Source organism: Diprion similis, chromosome 4 (assembly GCF_021155765.1).
Source record: "Diprion similis isolate iyDipSimi1 chromosome 4, iyDipSimi1.1, whole genome shotgun sequence".
Lineage (NCBI taxonomy): Eukaryota > Metazoa > Arthropoda > Insecta > Hymenoptera > Diprionidae > Diprion > Diprion similis.
In genome coordinates this window covers 11,769,374-11,784,226 of record NC_060108.1, presented here as the reverse complement: position 1 = coordinate 11,784,226, position 14,853 = coordinate 11,769,374, and the positions used below count along the sequence as shown (strand labels likewise).

The window sequence follows — 14,853 nt, the reverse complement described above, 5'->3', positions numbered from 1 at the left end:
AAGGGCTGCAGGATTCATTTTTGGAGGATCCAGCTCTTGGCTCCTTCGCCTCTTTCGCCAGCTCTCTCTCTCTCTCTCTCTCCTCTCCTTTCTTCCGCCCCTTTGCTTACCTGAATACGGTTATATTGAAGAGTTTGGTTGGTGAAAAATCGATACATTTTATTTATCGTATTACCAGACAGTCGTACCTTGAGCTTTTATCAATTTACTATATTCGTAGGCTACGAAGATTGATTTTGAAATAGGAAATTAGAAAATAATAAAATTATAAACAAAGACTTAGACATCGATGCTCCGTTTTAAATGACCTGCAAATCGTTGAAAATATCGTGATTACTCGTTTCGTTAAGAATATCGTTTTCTAAATGCACACTTTTTTCATCGAGGTGTCATTTTCCGGTATTTTAACTTTACAACATTGCACCGATATAGTTTATAATTAATATAGTGAATCGATAACTAAAAACCAAGATAACCCGTCACAAGAACTTCGTGCAAAAATTTCTTTCGAATAAAATGAGAAATCGTAGACTGAAATAGAACAAATTTCCTATATTTTGTACTATTTTGAGATGATTTGAAACAGAGCATACGTATCCAAGTTTTCGTTTACAATTTAATAAAATAAATACAATTTTGTACTTCTAACTAGATCTTCATAGTTCAAGGATATAATAATTTTATAAATAATAAATGTACAAATACCTATTAATAAAATGAATAAAGAGAATCAACTTTTGACCAACCAACCTGCTTGAATAATGTATGTATGTACTTGGCACGAGACTCTACCAAGTCGCTTTATTATACATTTACATTTATAAGACAAAAAACTACTCATCAAGTGTTTTAGCATTTATTGGAACGACTGCAGTTTACTGTTTGAATGCGTGTGACGTGTGAAGAGATAAATGTGTGTGTTTTTAATTGCACACGATTCGGTGAAAGTTTTTTCACAAAAGGATTCGATGGAAAAAAAAAAAAAAAAATTATTTATCGGAGTCTCGGACGATATTTTGTCGGTAAATCATGAAAAATTCAAAATAATATTCATGTCATTCCATATGTTTGAAAAAAAAAAAAAAAGAATAAATATTGACGAAAAATTCTGTACATATAATCTATTAAATGAAAATTTTATTTCAGAATTTTGTAAATTCTTGATTTTATCCTAATTAACGTCACGTTTAGCCGGAACAATATTTATAAAATTCCCGTTCAAATTTCAGATTTTTTCCTTCATCGATTTTGACGGAATAATTTTCACCAGGACTAAAATTATATTTAATAATCATATGTAATATATTTATATTCTATGTATACGCTGTCTCGTATTAAATCGTACACGTGTATTATAAAATATAATAACAATACGTATATGTCAACTTAAGATACGTATAAACTGGTATGTATAATCGCACATAAACGGGGTGTCTTTCCTCGGGGAAAAACTGGATTGATTTCGCATTCGATCTCCCTGAACTATTACGATTTGTCGTGGATATTCGGAGTGATTTTTTCAAAATTTGTCTATAATTTTTTGAATTTTGCATATCGCCAGGTGCCGATTTGTTTTTTTCTTTTGCAAATAATTGCAAATCAAAAAAAGAGAGGCAAGAGACCCGGTGATGATGCGAAGATGTAAGTGAATCCGTGAATGTTGTGTACATAAATATATGATAAACCTGTGTGGTGATAATCCACCTGTAAAATGATAATTCTCTTGCAGTTTGCCGTGCTTAGAATTCTCCAGCAGCTGTTGGAACTACTCGGGACGCGTTTAATAACTGGCAAATTTAATAGGTCAAGGAGATGGCTGAAGAGAGAAGTTCCACACGCGTTTCCATTCTAACTCGTGCAAACCGTTCAAGTGTAACACCAAGAATACGAGCAGTTAGCTAGTAATGAGCCGTAATGCGGTGCAAGCTGTAAACTGTGAAGTATACCTACAAACCTTCGTAAAAGGTAAAAAGAAAAAAAAAATTTGCTTGGCATAAAACAGTCGCTTTTTAAGCCAGACGAGGCTATGTAACTGAGAACTAGTGAAACGTACCTACGCATTTAATTAGGGGATCAGTGCATGAGTTGATTTTCGAAAATTTAGAACGCAGAGATTAAGTGACGCGGTAATTTTATTACTTTTTCTAAAACCTTCGCAATTTTTTAGTCCAGCAAAAGAATCTGAAACTTTCTTTTGATGGTGAAAATAATCTGTCCTTTAGTAACAGCAACGATTGATTTATTTTTCGAACCGTATTAAAATAGTGTCATTTTCTCAAAAAAATGATAAAAAGTTGGACTTCAAATCCTCTTCTACGACCTTTTGGAACTGCATTGTACCAATTAAAGTTTGACCAATTTTGATGAATTCTTGGTCATTTTATTGGTAAATGAATTCTTTGCGAGTCAACTGATGAGAAAAGTTATCCGCGATTTATAGTAAAGATATTTTTTGTATCGACTGGACGAGACTTAATTTAAATTGAACTACATTTTCGGTTAAACTTCATAAGCTTGTGTTTGATAGTTGTTATATTTTGCTTGGACCAATTTTTTACTAAACTGCACGAACGATTCAACGAAAAACAGTTGATCCTATTCTGCGTGGTAGAAATGACAAGATACGTAGTGATATGAATGTATAGTTATTTCTTAGTGCTATAACGAATCGGTCTGTGACTGTATACATATGAATGTACGTGATGAGGTACCTATATATTGATATGCAATAAATTTAATTTCAAGTATCGTATATACGTGTTAAACAACATCGTCTTAATAAACAAAAAGAAGGATATGAAAGTGTTTCGGTGTTGCTTTTTCACCACCATCTTTGATTTTTTGAACCGCGGTAAAGATGTTGGAAGATCAGAAAATAGAAGGTCCATAATGTCAAATTTTCAAAGACACAAAAATATATCTCACAAAATTTCAAAATGTAGCAGAATAAGAGTGTAAATGGCCGGAATATATGACCGTAAAAATTCTGCAATTTGAAATTTTCAAATAGATCGTTATGTTTCTTGAAATTTGATACAGTGAACCTGTTACTTTCTGATTTTTCTAAATTTTTGCACCTGTTTAATTTTCTTACTCCCAACAGTCGTGTGATTTTGGAACTTTTAGCCTCGCCCATCTGAAGGATCGTTGAGAAGTATTCAACGATTTCGAATTCCGAGATGAGAAGAAGAACGAAAGTAGAATGAGAAGAAGAGAAAAGAAACTTATGTAACGCTGTAAGCCCTCTGAGAGTCAGTCGGCACGATTATACGATCACGCATCATTGATTTCCTTCCTCGCAACAACGAAGTTAGTCGCGATGAAAGATTCTCCCGATCAATCAACAGACTCTGTCTGCAGAGTGGAGAAAGTAGATAGAATAAGAAATTGAAAAAAAGAAACATTTTCGGTTTGGTAGACTTAGGATGTATTTGTATAACAAGGAATCCACGTTTGAGGGACGTTTTAGCGACTCGTATCTATATATATAACAAAGAAAAAAAGAATGGAATATCATTATCGTATCTACTCACCCAGATGAATTTTCACCCTTGAGAGTACAGTGTTGAGGATCGACGAATTTAAAAGAAAAAGAACATTCAATATCGGAGTGTTTTATACATTGAATTATATCCAAGATAACGCATTATTATTGTTATCATTATTCGCATTAAATAATACGCCAAAACCATACAAAGTGCGGAAAATTTATACAGAATTATGATCAATTGAATTTTTTTCTCCAATACCGGTGTAAGAAATTCGATTTTAGAAGACTGTGGAGTAAATCGACCTTGGCGCATGCGCACAATTGATATGCCGTATTTTCTAAACTAGGGCTTTCTACGCGCATGCGCTCTTTTCAATAAATCAATTTTACGCATGGACCTTAGGCAGCGCCAGTGATGCGCATTAGGCATTGGACTGAGTACAACACGACGTTTCCGCGTTTAGGTTAGGTTTTATGAAGCTACGCCTCTGGGCTTTTCACCTGCTCTTGATCTACTTCTTTTGCATTACAATATTATATTAGTTGTTGCAAGAAATAGCGCGTGTCACGTGTACGGACGGACAAAATCTGACTCGTGTGATTATGTACAAGGCTGGCCATGGATCATGCTGCGTTTACATTCATCGGAAATCGTCCACTTTCCGCACTAGTAATACAACGTACTGTCCTTAAAGGGGTCACACAAAGATGAATTTAGACAAATACTTAGAGGGTGAATTTTTATTCTCAGGTCTGTTCTCGACAGCCCTGAAAGACGCCATTGGTATATTCGGCCCAAATCGCCAGAGGCTCTATTCTAACGATATTGATGTCCATACATTCCAATAAAACCCTAGTTGGAAATACTTGCGATATTTGGATGGAGCAGACAAAAATGAGCTCTTAATTGGCAGCAAAAGCTGTTCAATACGAAAAACTCTAGATTTTCCGTTATCTGTTTCAACGACTACTTATCATAGGAATACAAAGAGTCTTGTGTCTTAAGGATATTCTTGAACAAAAATTTGGTAAGTAGAAGGTAAAAAAGAAGTGAAATTAAACGAATCAACTATTCTGCATAGCTATAAACCAAGAAGAGAAGCTCGAGACAGAAAAAACAAACTTCATTTCCATTGTAACTTTTGTGTTACATACTTTAAAATATAGGAGGTTCTCTGATTAATAATGGCAATTGCAGTGAAACACGGAAACCATAGGACAAAAACGTGCTCTCGAGTTGACGCTTGGGAAGACTCTTTTTACAACAATAGTGGTCGGCGCTGTAACCAAGTTATTCATTTATTTATATCACTGTATAATATTTTTATCTTAGAGCTAAGATCACTGATATACAACTAGCTTTCGGCTCGAGTTAACTGACCGTACGGCAGCCATCTTATAGAGCTACAACTTATTTTAAGTACGGGAATTTAAAAAATGAAAACAGTTTGTGAAGTTCTATTATATTTGAATAAGTTATACGCGATTTCATTAATAAATTCATTCTGTTTCATTGGTAAAGGCAAACCAACTACGGTTGGCCACTTTGCCATAACGATGTGACTTGACAACTTACGAAAATGACGTCACAGGTGTTGTGGGCCCTATAAGATGGCGGCGATCCCGTTGTTAAAATATACTGGGTGAATAGGTACCTTCTTTATACAATCAAAAAAGCAGTACCTTTTATTCTTGATCAAATCAAATTTAGATAAATCACGAACAAAGACTAGTCCCACTAACGAGGCTACTCGAGACGACATCTTTTTCAAAATCGCAAATCTTACATTATCATATGTATATTAAAACCTAATTTGTCGACAGACAAGTCTATACATATAAAAGATAATCTAGTGTAGAGATAAAAAAATTATTTGTACGGTTAGATCATTGAATGAAAAAGGGTGAATAAGGGGTAATAATAATTCATCATAAATCTATGAAACGAAGATAACAAAAAAAAACAGAAAATTCTGCAATCACTCTATAGTCCAAAGGAATAAAAAATACGAAAAATTTAGAGTGACTGCTTGAAAAAGGAACAGACAAAATTTAACGTAATATTGAATTACAAGCCATTGTTTAATAACGTATAACAAATTAATAGGATTGTAATCATTCTACCGTCCACTAATGACGTTAACACTAATCATTTGGTGATAATAAAACAGGAAACGAGAGGAACAAGCGCGTCGACCGGACAAAATTCAAGATAATCAGTTTGGTCCAACATATTGGAATACAGGACCTATTAAAAAAAATTAATCATATAGGTTATTGGAACCGCGGAATAAGCACCTTTTTCTCGTTGTCAGGACGCGAATACAAACGTCAGTCTCAGTCAAAGTTTTAAGTTATCAGAATATTTATTTTTCGAGAGTTTCTTCGCGTTAGAGAAATGGCAAACCAGCAGTAAATATTATGAATCATGTTGTTGCAAATCAACGTCCAGAAGCGCCGATGATTCTTAGAATGTACACAAAAATATTAATAATGTCAAGATAAATGTTGAGAGCAGCAAAAATATATTCCTCGGGGGAAATCGAGTACTTGTGTTTACCACCCATCATCAGTTGCGTATCATAAACAAGATACACGGAAAAAATAACCGCACCCAATGAGGAGAAAATTATTGTGATAATTTCGCCTTTATAGAAGATTGTAACTATGCTGAATACGAGCAGAATTATTAAGGCAACGAAAAGAACTCCGTTGAGCAGAGTGAAATCCCATTTTGTTTGGAAAGCAAAAATTGTCAAAGCAAAACACACGACTGCTGTTATAGCGGCTGCCATCAAAACCTGTAATCGTTAGGAAAAATACGTTGATAGAATAAAATTTTTACTAAAATAAATGAAATAATTTTGCAACAGATAAAATAATAATTTATCTATAGGTACCGAGAGTTACTCAAATCAAATAAAAATATTTGAAAACCACGAAAATCAAGTTTCATAGCTAGAAAGTAGAATAGAAAAAAAGTTGAAAAATATTTTCGATTTAAAAAGTTATCGTGGCACGGAGCATGAACAATTAGTTTTAAAAATGAATTTTTCCACTAAATTATTGTCATGCCTGCTGCTATTAACTTACCGCCTCAGGTTGGTAGTAGGATGCTCCAGCGGCCACAAGTATTGACTCACCAAAAGTGAACAAAATTAGGAGTATGTAGTTCATTGGAGCCTGGCGCCTCACGTTCGAACAGCAAGCCATTGCAATTAATACAACAAGTGTTACGACGATCGATGATATGATTACAAATGGATTTTGCTCAACCCATTTCTTGGTAGGAGCATGGTAAACAAACAGAGTGATAAATCCAATGGTGATGAGAAGCTGGAGCATCACTATTGCATATACTTTTCTGAAAGAAAAAAGAAAAAACATTTCTGTAGTCATCGCTTCATAAAAGTTAACATAAATACTAATGAAAAGTTGAACAGTAGATAGTCATTTTGATGTTTATTATACTAAATTTTGTTTTTAAACTATGGTATAATGTAAAGGTGATATGAAATTTGTGATTAAAAATCTTTTAACGAACCTGATGAAACCACGTCTTATAGATTTTTCGCTAAAATCAAACGCTTTGATGCCACCCTGCATGAGGTCTTCAGCATCACTTGCGACGTACAGAGCAGCCTCCTGGGGTGGTGGAGTAAACGGTTTCCCAGGATTTTGTGGTACTTCACCGTGCCCTAAATTCATTTTCATTACACATGCGTCAAAAACTCGATTTTGATAACTGTAATATCTGCTTAAAATGGCCGCATGCAGCCCTGTTGTGTGGTTTGAATCGTATAAAGCACCGTGCACCGCAACGCATGCGCACTTCGTCGCATCGAGTGCTGTGCGTCACTGCGCACGCGCACTAGAAAGCACTATGCACGGCTACACATGCGCACTCAAAGCAAACCGAATGAGGCTAGGTCTGATACACAACTGACGCTGCAGATCATTTCAGGCAAGTGTTACGGTCATTAAAAAAATATTGTAAGCAATAGGTGATGAAACCAGGAAATGGTGATTCGAGCGCGAGCTCTGCACTTGTCATCACCATTCCCTGGTTTTCGTCACTTGTTGCATAAAATGATATTTTGTAACACCTGCGCGGGAAGTTCGACTTCGCGCACCATAAAAGAGGCGTGAAGCGGCCGATTCCAAAACTGTAAAGATATGTTGGAAAACTGTTAGGAAATATTTATTCCCGCACGCTAATCTGAGGAAATTAGGCGTAAGTAGCGCCATCGGACGTGATGAGTCGTGATTGCGATTTTCTCGAGTCGAACTTTAAGTTACAGGTGTTAAAAAAAATAGTATAGGACACGAGTGCGTGTACGTGACCCTCGAGTTTTTTTTTTTTTACCCCCGTTTTGCTCGGCCAACAATACTTCGCGCACTTGTATCGTAATTTACTATTGTGGTACGAAACCGGTGGCTTCGGATTAGAAGATAAATTACTAAGGTTTCCGAAAATGGTTTTCGGTAGATATTATGTCATCTAAAGTCCAGAGAGTGAGGATCAAATACTACTAAAAATCAGGTCCGCAAAACTTGAATGAAAGAGTAATTACTAGCCATTATACCTGATGGGTATCCTGGATTACAGCCGTCTTTCGGCGCTGGTAAGAATCCGTAATTCGGAGAATATCCAGGATCTTGAGGTGGATATGGTGGGTTTAGAGGTGGATCTCCAAGATTTTGAGGTGGATATCCGGGACCTTGAGGTGGATATGGTGGGATTAGAAGTGGATTTCCAGGATTTTGAGATAGATATCCGGGATCTTGAGGTGGATATGGTGGATTTTTAGGTGGATGTCCAGGATTTTGAGGTGGATATCCGGGACCTTGAGGTGGATATGGTGGGATTAGAAGTGGATTTCCAGGATTTTGAGATAGATATCCGGGATCTTGAGGTGGATATGGTGGATTTTGAGGTGGATGTCCAGGATTTTGAGGTGGATATCCGGAATCTTGAGGTGGACGTTCCATGTTCGGTCCTAGAATTAAATGTATCATCAGCTAATGACATCAATATTTTCAACCGACCCTTTGGTACTTAGTTATTCTTAAGAGCAATTGATTTCAGTTATTGTCTGATTCAAATACAATTCAACCAAGTCGAGTGATGAAACATTTACATTTCAAATCCGTTACTTTGTCCACAGATATTTAAAATCAAACTGTAAACCTTGCAAAAATTTCAATTTAGTACAAAATCAGCCAAGTCATACATGCATTTGGTCAAACACTTCATGTTAGGGTGGTTCATGTTAAGATCACTGGAAATCACTAGAATTTAAGATGTACTTTAAGATTGAAAGACACTTGGAAATCAGTAATGATTTAGAAACGAGATTTACCTGGAGTTTTGATCTATGAACTTTATTAAAAACCTCAATTCGGTTTTGATATCTAGATTCTATGATAAATATATGAATAATTACGGAAGCTTGGGTAGCTGGAAACTCTGAAAATGAACTCGATCGATCAAAATTTCAAGTACATGAAGCGATATGTGTAGCACTGAGTGCTCAGTGTATCAAACATAGTGAGGTGGATATAGTCGAATAAACAATGTATATCTTGCCAATTGAAATTGATCCTCCGGGAGACAAGGCAAACAAAGTTTCAAACAGGCGAAGTCAGTATTATGAATCTCAGTAAAAAATAAATTTTAAGAAAAGAACAGTTTTGATACAATATGAACAATATAACTGGCCACAGTGATAATCTCATATTTTAGACAGTGATTCAATTCGTTTAATATAATGGAAGAAAGTGATGTTCATATGTTTCATAGTCATAGGTTCAGAACAAAGTAAATATACAAATTACTTTAACTTGGTTTGATAATTAGCAGAGCTCTCGATAAGGCTAGACCCAGAATTAGTAGTTTTGCGAAGCCTAAATTTATGCTCGTGTAATCGAGTAAACTTGGTTTGAAAATCTATAGCACATTCGAACCAACTGAATGCTGCGATGAAACCGTCTTAAAATAACCATGATTTTGGTCCAAAACAATTCTCTGCATTGTAAAGTTATCAACGTCTACTAAAAATAATAAATTTAGACAAAAAGTAGCGATATCTCCCCAAAAAGCAACTCTGGTGCAAAAACCTTTCTTCAAGTACATTAAAAATGTACTCTCATGGTTTATCAAGAAAAATTGAATTCACTGTTGTACGTGAAACGAATATGATAGAATTAATTTATTCCTCAAGGTATTTTCTGAAAAAGCTCACCAAGTACAAAGTGGAAGTTAAAGGTCAAGTTTTAATGATGCTATTATTGTGAATTAACAGACATGTGATTTCAATCTTTCTTAATAAACGCTGAGAACACATTTATAATGTACTTGGCGAAAGGTGTTTGCATCAAAAGTGTTTTTTGCAGGGATCAGAAATTACAAGATAACATGTTTTTAACAGGCAATCTTGCTTGGTCAAAAGCCAGCGAATTGTTGAATCTTTGTAGATCAAAAGTGCCGCTCCAATTCATTTCAGTCAAATTGAAAGTTTCACATGATTTGTGTTTTTGTATCTTGGCACCTTGTTAATAAACCACTGTTGTGGTAAAAGTACTATGACTAAAAGTTAGATACACATGTGTGGAACTCGGCAGAAAATCCGCATAAACAATAAGTTAATAAGTAGCGAAATGTTCAGCTGGCACCGAACAGTTACTTGGCAGTTAGTAAATTCAAAAGTGTATAAAACAGTTTGGATCAAAGTTGTTCAATTTCACAATAAGGTTTGCGTTAAAAAGCGAGAAAGCATTCTTTCACGTTGCATTACGTAGATTCAGTATTTTATATGAATTGAAATCATACAAACAGTACATTTGCATGTGAATAATTCAATGGAATATATCACAACTGTCTCATTGTTGCAGCTTTTATACAGAGTATTGCAATTGACTTAAATTTCATTTTAATATTTACTTTCAATATTATACGAGCATCGAAGCTTAAGGAATGATGTCTTTCATCATCACTTTCAAAAAAAGATCGAGGCTGTTTCAATATCATTATTATTCGTAATTTTACCGCGGCCAAACCGCAGTTCTTATCTTTTTCCAGGAAACATTCTTATCCTGATAAGAATTCGCACATGAGTACATGGTGCGACCTGCTAATTCGTCAGAGACGTCTGTAACGATAAATAAATTCTGCACCTAATTGTAAGTGAAACTTCTTACCGCCTTGTACTATTTGTTTACTTGATTAATCTCGCGAATAGAGCGCACTTCTACTAGTGATTCTCTGCTTCTGCGTACTTCAGAGGCCGTCCTAAACTTCCGAATGACAATAAGTGCTGCGTAGTTTTACTCTTACCACCGGCTTTTACATCCGCACAACATATTCACACTTGAAGCCTCGTACAGAATAACAGAAAGGCTAATTCTGATGCATCCGAGATCTTAGTAATCTTACGATCCCACGGATTTTGTTTTTTGTTTTTGTTTTTTAAACCATTAAGTATAGGCCTTGTAGACCATGTCCCAGACGGATTTGTTTGAGCACCGATAGCACTGCAGGCCACACTCTTCGGTATTTTTGGTGCATGCAGCTCGGCCTCGAGGCGTGCAGCCACTGACGCCTACTCATCGTGTCGCCGGTGCCCATTCGAAACTGTCGATCAAAAAATTACTAGGGATAACGAAGTGCGTTCCGAATTTAGCTGGCAGCGCTAAAAACTCCCTAGGGCAGAGGCAGAGCTAGTCACGAACTCGGTAGCGCAAAGGAGATAAAAAGTTGTTGACAGCACTGGGAGATGATACACAGTTCGATTGATTCTGACACATCCAAGATCCTAGTAACTTTACGATTCTCTGGTTTTCGAAGGCACTGCTGGCGACTACGCGCCTCGATTCAAACGGTGAGACGATAAAGATCGTCCCGCGGTGAATGGGATAACGAACTATCAACCGAAGGATAGCCGCAAAAGCAGTAGCCACCAACCGTAGTAGCTCAGATGCTAACCCTTTCATGCAAGTGGAAAACAGCACAGAGACAGGAATACAAAGACGAGTATCATTCTCTGTCTCACACACTCTAGGTTTGTGAACATGTCTTCTAAACTTATAACCTTGCAAGTATCAAAATCAATGCTCTTATTCAAAAATTTTTACAGTATACCTATGTTAAAATACATATTGCTAAATATATATATTTTCATATACATTTTAATTATTTATAAGTATTACGATATTTACGTTTCAGTATTTTACTAATCTTTCCAGCCGACACATTCGTTACACATTTATAAATTAGATCACTACATTTTAAAATGCGTTAAATTGATATTAATGACTTGTTTCAATAGCCTGACCTACTAGTGCATATACATGTATAACACATGTTATTCGGATTACAATATCGCCGCAGTGCTTGGGGCACCCAATTACGATGGGTACGCCCTTGCCGTAGAAAGAGTAAAATACTCGTCATATTATGTCCCTCTCTTTCGCCAGCTCGGGGGCACTTTTTCCGCCGCCAGGCTGCCTCCATACTGTATATGCTCTCGTAGACTCGAGTCTACGGAGTGGGAGGACTCTAATTCAAGGATCTGAATGGCAACTAGCAGAAAATGTAAGGCGGGTCACGCCATTCAGGCGCTGAGTTGCTGGTCGGTGATCTGGACACGGGCTACATCCGGACAAAGTTTTCGGCAGTTTCCCTTATCCCTCGTGCGAATGCGGGTGTTTCTATTTGCGACCGCCAGCCTGCTCCTTTCTTCCTTCCGTAATCCCTAGATTACAATCGCAATTGTGATCATAAAGGCTATTGTTATTATTATCATCATTATTATTGTTCTGATAAAAGTAGACGCTGAAAGTTTAGGAAAGTGTGATTGATAATAATATCTGATACTGGTGAATTACGGAAAGTGGCAGAGTTCCGCATTGAACGTGCAGGATGTAATTGATTTAAGGCGCCGCTGAACTGACTTGTCATATTATATTTTGTGACGTCATAAGCACTACAGTGCTTCGGGACGCTCAACGTTGAACTGAGCGACATAGTTTGATTGGTCGGATCCAACGAAATAGGCCAATAAAATAACTTAGTGTCCTGTTATACCAGAAAATTGACATAAAAGGAAAGTGACCATCATGAACGAGCCTCTGTAACCTAAAAATTTTCTCGTTAAAGTGCACCGTACTTACGGAAAGCTAACTGATGGAATAGGTTTTTTCGAATTACGTGCGTGCTTTTATATGTCCTTAATTCCCTGTCGGAAATCAAATAAATTCTAAAATCGTAGAAGCGTTAAATATTCGACAAGTCGGTCATTTTAACCGTCCATGTTTGATATGACGTGATTTTATTTATTCATTATTATTCATAATAAACGTTTTTCGCGATCTACATGAGCAATGACTGAGTTAAGGACGTCCATTTTTAGTCAAATTACGATTAAAAATTTTCTACGAGGAAATTCCCCCGCTTGTGATGTCACGAAATAAATATTATATGACAAACCAGTTCAGTGGTGCCTTATATATACTGCTTGTCTACAGCACTGGGAGCTAATTTCGGAATGCACCCTGAGGTGCGTTCTGAAATCTTACTCGAGTTAACTATACAGTCAACCATAGTCAACTCGCAGCGTTCAGAAACACCGAGTTGATTCACGTTACGGCATTCACAAACTTTCTTGAGTTAACTTTTTCTACCCTCGTCGAGCGGAGAGTAGAAATTACTCGTCACGCGCATTAGCGTATTACTAGATTTTCGGAAACACTTTTCTACGTTCTATGTTCTATGTTTATGATATTCAAGCCATAAAAATGTAAAAAAAAAAAAAAAAAAAAAATAGTTCTTTGTTTTCCTTTCAAATAGATCGATAGTTAGTAGCTTGAGCAGTGATTGCTGCGGATGGAAAACTAAAAGCTCGTTGCACTCAACGTGCCACCATTTTAAACCGAACGACTTTTGTCGTTCATAATCATCGATAACTCATACCGAGGAAACTATTACTCTACTCTACTCTACTCGGATAAAAGTTTCAGAACGCACCCTTGAAGAGGCAAATAGGATACCCTCGTTTCGAAATTAGCTCTCAGTGCTGTCAAAAAATTTTCATCTCTTTCGCGCTACCGAGTTCGTGACTAACCCTGTTTCTCTCCTAGTGACTTTTTAGCGCTGGCAGCAAGTTTCGGAACGCACCCTTGAAAGATCCCGCTCATCTTTTCCTCACGCAGATTCAACGTCACAACAATTACTCACCACCGATCTAGGGAATTTTGACGCTGTTGGTGCCCAATGTAATCAAATCCAGTCCAGCGTGAGAGGGAAACTTTTTTTAGTGAAAGAAGTTGCACTTTTAGGCACACGATTTATACTCACACCACGGTAAGAACCCAAGCCCTGTAACATCGCAACAACGCTTTCGATTTATACATCTGATCGAATGGTAATGATGAATGCGAATCTTACTTACACAAGATCGTGTCACAGTAGCTGGCGAGACAACATTACCTTCTACAGTACAGGATGTTTGGACCCTTGATTACCTATGAAGACGCTGTGTCAAAGCCTTCAACTCAATATGCGCATTCTAGCGTGTCTGTCAAGTCTAGTCTTCGCATTCTTGGTCTCTCCGCTCCAAGATGCCGGATATAAACACCATGGTAAGTTCACTAATTGCTTGGTATCAATTTCAAAGTCAATTCATTATCCTTTGTATTTTATTCGGTTTGTTTATCTTGTCTGATAAACAGTTTCTGATTAGGGCGACAAAGCCGATCGCCGAAGCGGCAAAACAAGTCAAAACTTGTCTGTTTGAAATTTGACTCGACTGCATTGCTCCCTTTCATTACTCCTGTCATTATGTCGATTGATACATTCCAATATGTAATCGACTTCAGTCACTTCGACCAATAACAATCAAATAACTATTATCAATCATTAGTGATCCACGGTATAAAACAAGTTTTTCAACGACACAATTTTCGTGTATTGTACGATGCGGTCATTGCTAGTATCTAGTACATCAATATTTTGTGTACTATTCTAATAGACAAACATGAATACTATACTTCAAATCACTCCGATGGTTTTATATGCGCTAACAAAGAATTTATTGTGTGCTGTTGAGAAAGCTAGTAGTAAAGCAACGAAATTGAAGTATCGGATTTTATGTCGGGGTAATAATTTCCCCAGCACGATATAAAATGGTTTTTTTTTCATTGAGAAATTGAATTTTATTTAAGGGTATCCACAGATGTATCTCTTTCGTATTAAAGTTCTCTCTTCTCTATAGAAATGCATGCTTAAGAGAGTTCTGACCATACGAGAATCAACATTCAGTTTTCGATAAAATTTGGCAATTTAATAGATTTATGTTTTTCAATCA

At 36.4% G+C, this 14,853-nt stretch overlaps 1 protein-coding gene across 1 annotated transcript in view; it reads right to left on the bottom strand.

Moving 5' to 3' along the window:
• Positions 1–8,490, bottom strand: part of LOC124405424 (protein lifeguard 1-like) — a 339,693-nt gene extending 331,203 nt beyond the window's left edge. The window contains exon 1 of the mRNA XM_046880297.1: positions 8,417–8,490. Within this exon, the coding sequence (XP_046736253.1) occupies positions 8,417–8,482 (66 nt within the window). The 5' untranslated portion in view covers positions 8,483–8,490. The remainder of the gene's footprint in view (positions 1–8,416) is intronic.
• Positions 8,491–14,853: the final 6,363 nt, after the last annotated feature.